This window comes from Berghia stephanieae, chromosome 1 (genome assembly GCF_034508935.2).
Source record: "Berghia stephanieae isolate SIO BIC M18660-M18661 chromosome 1, UCSD_Bste_1.3, whole genome shotgun sequence".
NCBI lineage: Eukaryota > Metazoa > Mollusca > Gastropoda > Nudibranchia > Aeolidiidae > Berghia > Berghia stephanieae.
This window is the reverse complement of record NC_088360.1, coordinates 25,287,788-25,300,186: the sequence shown is the minus strand read 5'-3', so window position 1 is coordinate 25,300,186 and position 12,399 is coordinate 25,287,788. Positions and strand designations below refer to the sequence as shown.

The window sequence follows — 12,399 nt, the reverse complement described above, 5'->3', positions numbered from 1 at the left end:
CCAGAACAATAGCAAATATATCAATAATCCAACCAGCAAAATTCCATAATCTTTAAATTTGATGTTCTAAAATCAGTAAATTAGCCTTTACTGTTTTAAGCACATCAATTTAAAACAAAAATTTAACGTGATTTATCAAACGTTGTGTGTTTGGTTACAAATCACATTGTCTGTGAAAAGCTTAAACAACTACATGTACAAACACAGAAAGTTACTCATAGAGAGGATTGACAAATCCCTCACCATAGGTCAGTTAAAAGGGACAGAGGCCAAATGCTTAGCACCTTCAAATCCTAATCGGAAGGTCTCGGGTTCATTGCCACAAGGTCCAGTTTTTCCATTGAGCAAGGATGATAAAAAGCAAATGTATAACAGCATGTTGGAAAAGTAAGATGTGATATTGTAGCTCCCGGTCCAAATTTTAATGAATAAGAATCGTCTGTTTCATTTTAAAGGTACTGATGACTTAACTCACTCAACCCTAACTCCGACCATATCTGTAGTTAACCCGGGTTACTTTTACCCCATGCCTATTTAATACATATTTATGAGACAAATTATAGGTGTATTATCAAAGCTAATGTTTTTCGTTTTTGCATGTTATTGATAGTTGAATAAATTTATCTAAGTACATGCTCATTTTTAATACATTTTTAAAATCAAATTTGAAGGTTGAGTGAGTTAAGATCCAGCTTTATGGGCCACACAGATTTTAAGGAGCTCTCTTTTCCTCTAAGCTTATAGTGCTCGAATGCACATCCCTTAACTTCAAAAAAAGCCAACAACTATTCATTGGCAGAGAATCAACAAGGCTCTATCTCCATGCTTTTCATTATGTTAATTGGTGGACTCAGTACTGGTTGAAACTCACTTTTACATTAAATTACAGAAGATTCTATGCATTAATATATATTTCTTTTTCATGTTTGATAATACTCGAAACTTCTGGAGAGAGACGTTTTAATTACCAAGCTTAATCACAAGGGTAAATGGAGATAGTAGTATAAGGAAGTAAGCAGAGCATTGTGTAATGTTCACAAATAATTTTTTTTCTTTTAAATATTGAAGAAATAAAATAAAATATAAACAATACAAGATAAAATATTGCTTTAGCAAAAATGAAATTAAACCAAAAACAAAAGCACATAAAACACCACCAAATATAATTAAGGCTTATCAACTTCCAGAAATTTAAAATAGGAAGAATGCCCCAGAGTCGACCGAAGATAAAATGTTTTATTTTTGTTTTCAAGGGTTTTACGGCGCTTGCAACACATTAAGGTCATTCCAGAGCCAGTAAAAAGGAAGAAAATGGTATAGTAAAAGGTTCAAAAATGACAATTAAAGCACCCAAGAAAAGTTAAGACAAAGCGGAATTGATTCAAATAGGGAACAGATGCAGATTCCAAGAGCACACTATCAAAGTACTTAGTTTGAGATCACCTCAAAGTCTTATCCAGTCACAAGCACAGGTTCCCACTAAAGGGAATACACTCAAATGATTACAAGTCATATATAAGATCTAAACAAAACTTTAAAACATTACATAACAGAGAGATGATTTACAAGGAAAAAAATATCATCTCCCAAAACTAACTATACATTTGACTGTTTCCCTCTCACCGAGGGTATCCGGTCAGGGCCAGGACAAAACCAAGTTATCTCATTCCAAGACAAAGACAGAAAGCTAGTTGGAAAATAGATATAGGGGGATAGAAGACAGTAAGAACCTCCCTACCCACTATGGGAGGTCAGGAACCCCACCCAGGTAGATAAAATACCTGAGCGTAACCCATACCCAGACTATACATTCATATTTAACCAAAGACTGATCCTTGTCAATGATATTAAGATTACAATATTTAACTGAAAAACGACCAATTACAATTTATATTATATATCAGTAAATAGCAGCTAGGAGACAACCCATACATCACTTTGAGTAAAATCAAAGCCTCCATGTAACTGAATGGTGAGATAACAATGCCCAGAATAAGAACTAGAACAAATAAAACAGTATGAATATTTACATCGATAATTTGTGTCTGAATAGAGATTAAATAAAAACGTGCATCTTTCATGACTAAGAACTGCCCAATGAAAAGACCAAAAGACATGAATTTCACCAAGTCCTTATAACCTAATGTCCCAATAATAAACACATGCATAATTCTCTGCAAATACCCAAACACAAATTTGATCAGCTGTACCAAATCCTCTGAGTTATAAAAAAAAAAAAAACACACAGTTGATATTGATATCAGCTGCCAGGCTAACAATTAAAATTAACACCACTAAAACATACACATGTACATTTACATAGCTCACAAACTAATTAAACCAAATTACATGACCCACCACAAAATTCGAGATATTTTTCACAAAGTATGGATTTCAGAATTGGCCATTATTATGCAATACTGCTGCTTTGATTTAATCTTTGCAACTGATTTTGAGGCAAAAGGAAAATTCCTTTTTCTTATTCGAGAGCTTGATAGATATATCTTCAGGGCAAAGTGCTCACTTCGTTTTGCATTTAGTTTGTTGGTGCTGATTTTAAACCGATACCTGAATCATCAGCTGCTTAAAGCTTTTGTAACTAAAATACAAAATATAGTATAAAAGGAGCAAGAATATTAAGATAATATAATAATACAAACATATTGGTGGATGAGACTTAAAAATTATTTTTTGTCTAATCTGTCCCAGTTGAAACTATAATTTGACAACAAAAAGAGTAAAATATACAGATTTATCCTTTTCTTCTTCAGTAATTCCATCCTTAAGAGGACATTTCTTTGCACGCCTCTACATTTCTGCCTTGTAATAAAAGCCATAACAGTGGGGGCATGGAAAGAATTTGTCAGCTCTTCTTTTTTTACTTGGCCTTTTTACAACCACAATATTGGTTCCACCAGCATTTAAAATTTTAATATTATGTTTAAAGTTTCCTGCACACCTGAGTTTCGTTAGTGTCAATTGATATTTTCTCATTTCACCTAATTCCTTATAAGACAACATAGCAGCAACCTCCTTCTCTTGAAAGTGTATTTTTGATATGTGCCTTGCCAGGTTTAGCTAACCATTCTGACAAAAAAAGCAGTACTGTCTCTTGTCTAAGAAATAGCCATCCTTATTGCCTCTGGACTTTGCTTGGGATACTGAAATAAAAATGATAATAGGAATAGATAGAATGGGTGATAAAACTATATATAGGCTTAATATCTAAAATGGCACATTTATGATAAATGCAATGCATCATTACTAGTTTTTGAAAAATAGCCCTAATTTTTGCACAAAGCTGCAGATTTTATTAGCGCAGCAATTGAAATTTGGTAGATAAATAAAACTAAATTCGGATTGATTTCGGAATGTTTTGAAACCATAATTAGTTACCATTAATTAATTAAAACAAAAGAAAAGCTCGTCTGGGTCTGCTTCTTCTAGAAATCTGTCAGTCATTGAGCGTATCATCCTACTTCCTTTACTTCCGCTTATATTATTAGATTACCATATCTAAGAAATCTTTGATTTCAATAAGAAGAACTATGGTCAACATATATAACACTTGGTATCGTCACTTTTCTGCTATTCATTCGCTAACACTGATGTCAACATCATAACTATCTTACAAAGGGGTCCAGGCCGGTGACACGCGTGGGTCGCATCCAAGCACGATACGAAAATTGTTAGACCGGCGTTTATGTCCTTGGAAATACATTTCACACGCATTTCCTCATCCTATCAGAGATGAACATTAAGCTAGAAGTTCCGTGTTCATTTCATGAGTTCATATTAAAGTGGCAGGTGTTGTTTTGTGGTGTCCTGAAAAATTGTAAGATGCGCCAATCGCCATGCAGGCATTGTCCCCAAGTGTCATCATTGTTTTGCAGTGACATGTCAAGACAAAGATATGTTGTAAATCACTTTGAGACCTTGGTGAAAATCACTATATATCTAAATGCTACCGTTACTTTTACAGTGGAACCTCCCGATAACGACATGCCACGGGACCAAGTTTTTATGTCGTTATCCGGAGGTGTCGTTATTTAGAGGTTTCCAATATGGCGGACAAAATGGGCGTGGTAAGGCCAGCGGGACCAGTTTTTATTAACATTGACAAGACAAACAAAACATTGTCGTGTACTCCTCTTAGAGGGTTCTTGTGTGTGTGTCTGGATGAGACTTTTAGGTGATCTGAACTGAGTACACCGATAGTGTGGTCCTGGAATCTACATCTGTTCCCTATTTAGACCATTCCCCTTTGTCTTACTTTTTCTTATGTCAATTCAATTGTAAATCTAGAATGTTTTTTACTCTCCAATTTTCTTCCTTTTTACTGGCGCTGATATGACATAGATGTGTCACAAGCGCTGAAAAACCCTTTAAAACAAGTGAGTTAGATAGAATTCCTCATCCTCTTCCTCCTCCCACAAAAACACTACTACTACTACTACTACTACTACTACTACTACTCGTACTATCACCACATATGTAATATCACATTTTTCAAGATTTTGTGTTTACTTGCTTACACTTACATTTATACCTTGGTTTTTATTAATGCATATCAGCCAAGATTCGTCAAAAAAAAAAAAGCTGCGTTCTCATTGATTTCAAAAGCTGCGTACTCATTGGTTCAAGCAGGAATCGTTTTTATAAACTTTGAGTACTCATACTCGGTATTTTTAGTATCAGATATCCACGAAAATCGCCAAAATGATGTCGTTATTCGGAGGTTTTATCAAAAGTGCGTCGTTATCTGGAGGTTTTTTTTACTGATCTTAAAGAGAAAAAAAATCGGGACCACGGGTCAATGTCGTTATCAGGAGGTTGTCGCTATTCAGAGGTGTCGTAATCGGGAGGTTCCACTGTAATAGGAATAATAATCAAACACACAGCTTTCATATCGATCTCTTTCAAATACAGAAAAACAGGTGAACACAAGGAATTAACCTTACCATAAGTATTTTCTGTTTCACCTTGGTTATCAATCACCTCAGAACTGGAGTCTACCATACTTTCATCTTCATTAGAATCAGAGTCATCTAAAATATGATAATTCAATTTTGAAAGTGAGCCTTGTGGTGAAAATTAGATTACATTTAAAATGAAGTAGAAGTTGAGTAAACTCAAATATTAATAACTTGAAATATATTATGATCTAACATTTATACTCTCGACCAAATAAAAAAAAAACTTCACATTTAAGTTTCTCTTTATTTTGAATGCAGTACTTTTTAATCAATTGTATCAAATTCATAAAAGATCATAACAGCATGATCAATACTACCAATAATGATTAAAGTTTTTGTTAGCATGCATCTTTTATACTTATACCGCAGTATCATATTGTAAGTCCTTTAAAAAAAAAATTGACTTGAACATATGTTGTGTAAAATAAAATCATGACTTGAAAGCATTAAAACATGATTGTGGTGATGATTCCTTACCAGGTGGGTAATAATCCTTATCTTGCACAAGATCACAGTGAAGTGCTGAAGTCAAGGTGCTCAGATATGGTCTCAGATGGTGGTACACCAATACTGCCGGAAACCTTTAAAATATTAGGAATATAAAGATGTTTAAATTTAAACAGTGAGCATGGGGATACTAATTTAATGTCCTAGTGAGAGAAGATGTAAAGCAAATTTTAAAATCAGCATTTTTAAAAGGTCATGGCGCATATTGAAAGGAAAAAACTATTTTCAACAAAATACCACAAGATTTGCAAAATGCACAAATTTAGTGTCATGTAAACCCAGAAGTTCATTGTCTCAATTGATGTTAATCAAAATATCAAAATAAGCCATGACTTTGTATTTGATCATTAGATGTTACATCCAATATTTATTAGGATTTTTAAAGCTATTACACTATAAATCAGTTGAAGAAGCATACCCAACATAATATAAAGTAAGTGATTGACATTATTTTACTTATTTTTTAATAAAAACAAAATGAGGCATTGTATTTTGTTGGAATAAACATACCTTTGAACATTCTACTATGGATGGGAAAGTGTCCAGCCATTCTTCTACTTTGTCATTCACTGCATCTTTATCTAAGGGGGAATGAATAAAATAATATTGTTATCTAAGGGGGAATGAATAAAATAATATTGTATCTCAATGTTATAAATGAATTTTATTGAAAAATTGTTTTACGTAGTAAATGATTAATATCAAAATCCAAGTGTTGTTCCATCACAGGGTTGGCTTACATCATACATAAAAGTCAACTATATTTAATTTCTATGTCCCAAGTGGAAGAAGTAAATGATCAATATTGCATAACAGCTTAAACTTTCACTCAATTGGAAGACTCGGGAGTGGTAGGTCAGTGGATCGAATCCTCGGACCGCACCAAAACTCAAGATGTAAATATTTGTACTGTTTCAACTGCCCGCCGTACGTCTATGCATTACAGGAACAGTGAAATGACTAGTTAGTTGGCTAAGTATCAGTAAAATTATAATGTGACTGAGTGGGGATGGCGAGTGGTGTTACACCACATTTCTCAATGTGACAACACAAAACTAATGTGTCAAACAGTCTCTTATATGAACTACAGTAGTTGGTAGGTACCTAAACTAAGTATCTTAAACTTTCATATTTGACCCAAGTCACAATCTCTATGGAATGACCATACACAACACAGTATGCCACTTCAGTTGATTATTTTTGCAAACATTTAACTGTGTTTTACGTGAACACTCTTGATTCCTTTATGAAAGCTGCTAATAGGTACCGCAAACTGAATTTTCAAACTTGAAAATGGCAGTTGATTGTTAGTTATATGATTAGTACAAGCCATTCGAAGAATTTTGATACCAAATACAAGGATGTATCTTGAATATTAAGGAAGTTATGACGATTCGAAATTTTTGAAATTCCGTCGTTTTTCGCCAATGGCCAGGAGACCAACTTTGGAACACCACAAACAAAAATGTATAACCTCCAGACACCCAAAACCTCTTGAGTACGAACCCAAGTATATAGAGAACAAACTCAATTTTTTTCAGGGGTGTGACACAAAAATAAAATTGTCGTTTATTCAATCAAAAATGGGAAAAAGCCCAATTTCCCATGTTCTGCGAACGGACATGAAAATCTTCAATTTTAGTCAAATTCAAAAATTTGTAAAAAAACAACAAATAAAGCTACATTAACCAAATACATATCAAATTAAAGCTAAAGAAAAGATCTATTACAGCAAAGGGATATCAGAAGGGATGGACCCAACCAAATGTACTTTGTCATAATAAAAGTACACACATTCATCATCAATTACAAAAAATCATACATTTTGGAAAATTCATAAAAAATCAAAGAAATTGTTAAAACCACTTATGTTTCCACACAAGCGAGGGATATCGTATATATTTCATGTAAATATTTAATAGATACAAATATATCTCCCTCCATTAGCTACTAAGCAATTGAAAATGACACCCTAATTTCAATATTATGCGAACGGACATGAAAATGAAACACAATCCGCTGTTTGAAAATAGTGAGTGATGGATCAAAAATTAGCAATTATCATTGGTATCACTAGATTGAACACTGGCAAAATGAGCAGTAAGCATTACAAAAAGATCATCCAAACTGCCTGACAACTTTAATTTAGTCTTTTGACATATCGCTTTCTGAAATCTAATTTCATTGCGAAATGCTTCTATAGCTTGTTTTTTGGAAGAATATCCCTGCACTTTCTTATAAAGAGTATTTACATTATCAACATTGGTGCATGGACCACCATGTTGTTTTAAAACAGCAGTTAAATTAGATGTGATAGTGATTGATTTAACTTCTTTTTGGAGTTTCTTTTCTTGGTTTTCAACCATCTTCTCTTGCATTTGTATCTTTACTTTATCTTCCTCTTCTACTTTCCTTTTCTTTAAACATGGAGCATATGATCTACTAAATTTGAAAAGATTATCTCTTTCATTAGATGTTTTACTTGCAATAAAATCAACAACATCATTTCGCTTAGACATATGAATGCTAGAACGATTAAACAATGAACAATTTCTTCTTTTGTGGACATCAAAATCGAAGTCACCAAAGGCACTTTCACCAATCAAATTAGTCAATGGACAATGAGCTAACTTAGAAGAAATTTCAGCGGGCAATGCTGAACTAAATGAGCCATCTAAAAAGTCTGCTAACTGTCGTTTAGTTACAGCAACAAGTTCAGTACAAATGGTGACAATGGCATTTCTCATAATACATAATTGATCATCATTACAATTTGATACAAAAACATTGATTGCTTGAACAGTAGGACTAGAAAGTCTAAATTCTTCACCAAACACACAGACAAAATCATCATCCATAAGGCAAGAAGGATCTTGGAAAAAAGCAAACATTTTCTGAACATACAAATAAAAATCATTATATTTCACTTTACTGCTTGTCAACAAAATCCAATATGGCCCAGTCACCTTAACATAAAGTAAAGCAATGACACATATCAAGCACATAATGGTGGGATCTGAAATGTCATAACTCAAACTGATCATTTTCTGATTAATGGTCTCTGGCAAAATGCTAGATGAAAAAAAAACCTTAATGCTTGAGTGGTGAAAAATCAATGCTGCTGCAGCTGCATAAAAACAGTTAAATCGATTAGATTTGAATGATGGAATTAAAGAGCTGGGACAATGGGTCAACCAGTAAACCTGATAACCATTCTTCTGATCACCCCTGGGACCAAGCAAATCACATGCATGTTTGATTGTCCGTGATGTAGCAGTCATATCATCTGACTGGAACCTAGCAAACATTGACTCTCTATCCCTCCCAAGACCATCCCCATCACCCAATTGACATTCAATATTAGACAATGCAGTCTCACAAGCAGCACTCATACCTAAAAGGAAGTGAGCGTTACAATGCAAAAAGGAAATTTGAACACCTCGACCAAGTTTTTCATTTATATAATCATTCAATTTTGAATCATACAATTTCATACAAGAGGCCCTATCAGTCATTGTGCTAGTAACCTTTTCTAACAAATTATCTAAAACATCATGAGTGGAAATATCTGAATAAGAACTATACACATCAGATAATGTTTTGAACATATTGACTGTCAAATCCAGAAGACTATTGGCATCTTCACAAGCAATAGGACTAAAACCTAAATACAATGTTGTATCATTGTCTAGTGACACTTGATGGCCTACAATTTTCTGCTGGTCTCGTGATGTACCATCAGAATGAAGAGTAACATTAGAAGAGTTCAAGACGCCTTCAGCATTTTGTAAATGGCAAATAACATTAGCTTCTTCACAAATATTGTTACATGTTCTGGCAAAAGGCAAATGATCAAAACTGTAATTAAACAGACATTTTGAAATAGTAGATATACAATGCTTAACATTGTCAGCAGACACCCCTACCCTTGACATCAAATCAATAACTACAGACCGCATGGCAGAAGAATAAGCATTTTTACAAGGCTCTTTAACAGAAACAACATCAACATCTTGAAACGAACATTTACAACTCTCAAAATCATCATTGTTCTTATTTTCTTTCTCAAGTAATTTTATAGTACGCTTTAATTGCTTATTGATAGAGGACAAATTATTCAATTCATTTTTAACATTATCAATTTCTTTGGTCTTTGAAGATTCAACTTCTCTTGCTTTACGCTTAACATCCAAATATTTATCATTTATTCTTTTTCTATCTTCCTCAGCTTTATCACTTTTGATTTTTAATTCTTGAAACTTGACATTTAAAGAAGTACGCTCATCATGCAAATCAGTAATTACAGACTTCAATGTTATAATTTCTTTCTGTAGGGTATCAATCTTTGCCTTTAAATTATTAGTATTACAAGTACAAGAATTGGAGAGTTTTACGAGAGAGGGTTCTTTCTGTTGTACTGGAATAAATTTAATAGTAAATTCTTCACATAAAAATGAGGTAAAGGCATCAGCATTACGATGTTTATTTCTTTGCTTAGCTTTATACAATTTCAATACAGAGGAAAAATGTTTTTCAATATCCTTTAGAGAAAATTTTTCATGCAATAAAATATCTACCCAAGACCAAAAAAGTTGCATAGAATAATTCATCGAATTGATGTGTTGGTATAGATCAATTATACATTTGTTTGTAAGGATAGATGAAAGAAAAAAGTCTTCGGGTATTGCCCTCACATTCAGTCTGTTGATTCCCAATAGAGTCAAATCGTCAGAAATGGCAGATAAGTCCAACGGATTGTTGAGGAAACCAGCACAATCATCCCCGTCAGTGAACTTTTCCCAGGACGACAAACTCCTTTCAATGGCATTCCTCACACCAACGCAGGCATCAAATGCTGGTGTTATCTGCGCCATCCATGAATCGACCTGGAATAAAGACAGAAAACATTTTTCTTTTCAAAATCAAATTACCAATCACTGTTTTGTAAACTGAACTTACTTCCTTCTTGCAAGCAGTTGTAACCACTGGTTTTGTTCTGAAGTCCAGATCGAGATGTCCCCCCAGGTTCGCACCCCGACAAGACCAATCAGACGCAATGGTCTTAACACAACTTTCCTTATCTTATTGGAGACTGATGTTTTGCTTAAGGCTGCCGTTATGTGCACCCCTCCCCACCCCCACCTACCTAGCACAGTTAACAAGCTATTCATGTCTGTGATTTTTATAATAATAGAAAATTATGCTTTGATTATTCCTGTTGAGCATGTTTCAATCCTTAAACTTACAAGTCAAAATCTTGAACACATAAAAGTAAAAGCAAAGACATTAAAATTCAATGAACATTAGTATTGCTGTTACCATCTGTCCTGAACTTGAGGGAGGAGAAAATGTATTTTGCGTAATCTCTAGTACAGGATAAAAACTCATGACCACTCAGTTGCAACTTACTTTTTCCCAGGAACATCCTCCTTCTTGTTTCAGTAAATGAAGCTGTAAGAGTAATCTGTTGTCAACAACAATGGATGGGGGAAGGTTTGGGCGACGACCTTTTCCAGATGCAAGGAAAGTGTTGCTCAAAGCTTGATACTGTTCATCTATAATGGATATTAAATGAAAAAAAATCAAAATCTATATTGATTTAAAAGTTTACAGGTTATAGCTACACAAAGAAGGTATGATGGTTAAAGGAAAAAAAGAAAACAAAAAAAACCCTGAAAGTTCTTAAGTCTTACTCGTAAACCTTACACTTACACAGACGCCGCCATCTTGAATTTTGTTTACTAACCCTAACGACATGACTGACACTAAAACTATATTCATCGATAAAAGAAAATATGCTTAAACACCATGCACATGTCTAAATAACTTGAGTTATCATTCATATTAATGAAATATTTAAATAGTTAATGCATTAGTTTCTCTGAAAAAAATACGCGTTGTGTCAAAGTTGACCCGTTGCACGAAGTCTGGCTTGAGTCAGGATCCATTCGTAATATCAACACCACAGACACATAAAATGGATAAAAACTGCAGTCATTTAGATCACAACTACATAAAACATTGATATACATGAAGCTATGAGTATTAATGATATAATTATCACATTAAAACTCACCTTTTAGATCTAATGATCCATTTTGAGAAGAAATTCCAAGCCCGTTCGTCTGGCCGTGCTCCAGGCAGGAGGCCATTGTAAAGAGTAAATTCAATGCTGGGCATCGGGTTTCTTATCGCGCTGGCGGAATTGGGCGATACCAAGTAATCGTTGTTGAATTAGTTATTTTAAAAGAGAATTGAACGATCTTTCACATGGTGGTTTCGGTTTTTCTAATTTTGCATTTTAAACCCCTGAAAATCCCGTTTTTTGAATAAAGTTTGAAAAAAAAGTCACTTAAAATTCTATAACCATCGTGAATTTAGTATCAACAGATTCGTTAAGATTTACTTCATCGAATACTGCAATAACCAGCACGATTACGACCACGGCCCAAATTCGCCGAGCATTCAAACGCAGTATGTTGAAAAAACGCAAGATTTCACGAGGGGAAAACGTCAGATCGTCGTATTTTTCATCCGATATCTTTTCTTTATTAACCGAATCAGATAAAATCAAAAATAACACCATTGGAAAGGGCTTTTCTTGATCTTTTCACTGATACCATTCATTTTAAAAATGGTCGAAATGTAAATAAATTACAACAAGGTGAATTTATTGTGAAATCAACGAAAAACGCTCTCAATGCAGGTTATGCGGCAGTTTGCGGTACCTACTGCTAATGAAGAAGTCTGATAACTGATAACTCTATGACTACTCTTTTATTCTTACATTGAGTTTGAGATTCCGCTTGATGTAATTTTTGTTTGTCAAGGGATGCTTGTTCCGCTTGTTGTAGATTTTGCTTGTCAAGGGATGCTTGCAGCATCCTCCTGCCATATCTGAAATAATGATTAAGAA

At 33.9% G+C, this 12,399-nt stretch overlaps 1 protein-coding gene and 1 long non-coding RNA gene across 2 annotated transcripts; both read right to left on the bottom strand.

Annotated features, from left to right (window-relative positions):
- Positions 1 to 1,030: 1,030 nt before the first annotated feature.
- Positions 1,031 to 12,376, bottom strand: LOC144970931 (uncharacterized). The gene is made up of 5 exons (XR_013645051.1): positions 12,271 to 12,376; positions 5,994 to 6,064; positions 5,454 to 5,557; positions 4,962 to 5,048; positions 1,031 to 3,161 (listed from the first exon to the last, which is right to left on the bottom strand). It is a non-coding gene; the product is annotated as an uncharacterized LOC144970931 (long non-coding RNA).
- On the bottom strand, positions 6,819 to 11,767 carry LOC144970923 (uncharacterized). The gene is made up of 3 exons (XM_078911112.1): positions 11,560 to 11,767; positions 10,893 to 11,038; positions 6,819 to 10,369 (listed from the first exon to the last, which is right to left on the bottom strand). Exons 1-3 carry the CDS (start codon positions 11,633 to 11,635, stop codon positions 7,535 to 7,537), a joined length of 3,057 nt encoding a protein of 1,018 aa, XP_078767238.1. The 5' UTR covers positions 11,636 to 11,767; the 3' UTR covers positions 6,819 to 7,534.
- Positions 12,377 to 12,399: the final 23 nt, after the last annotated feature.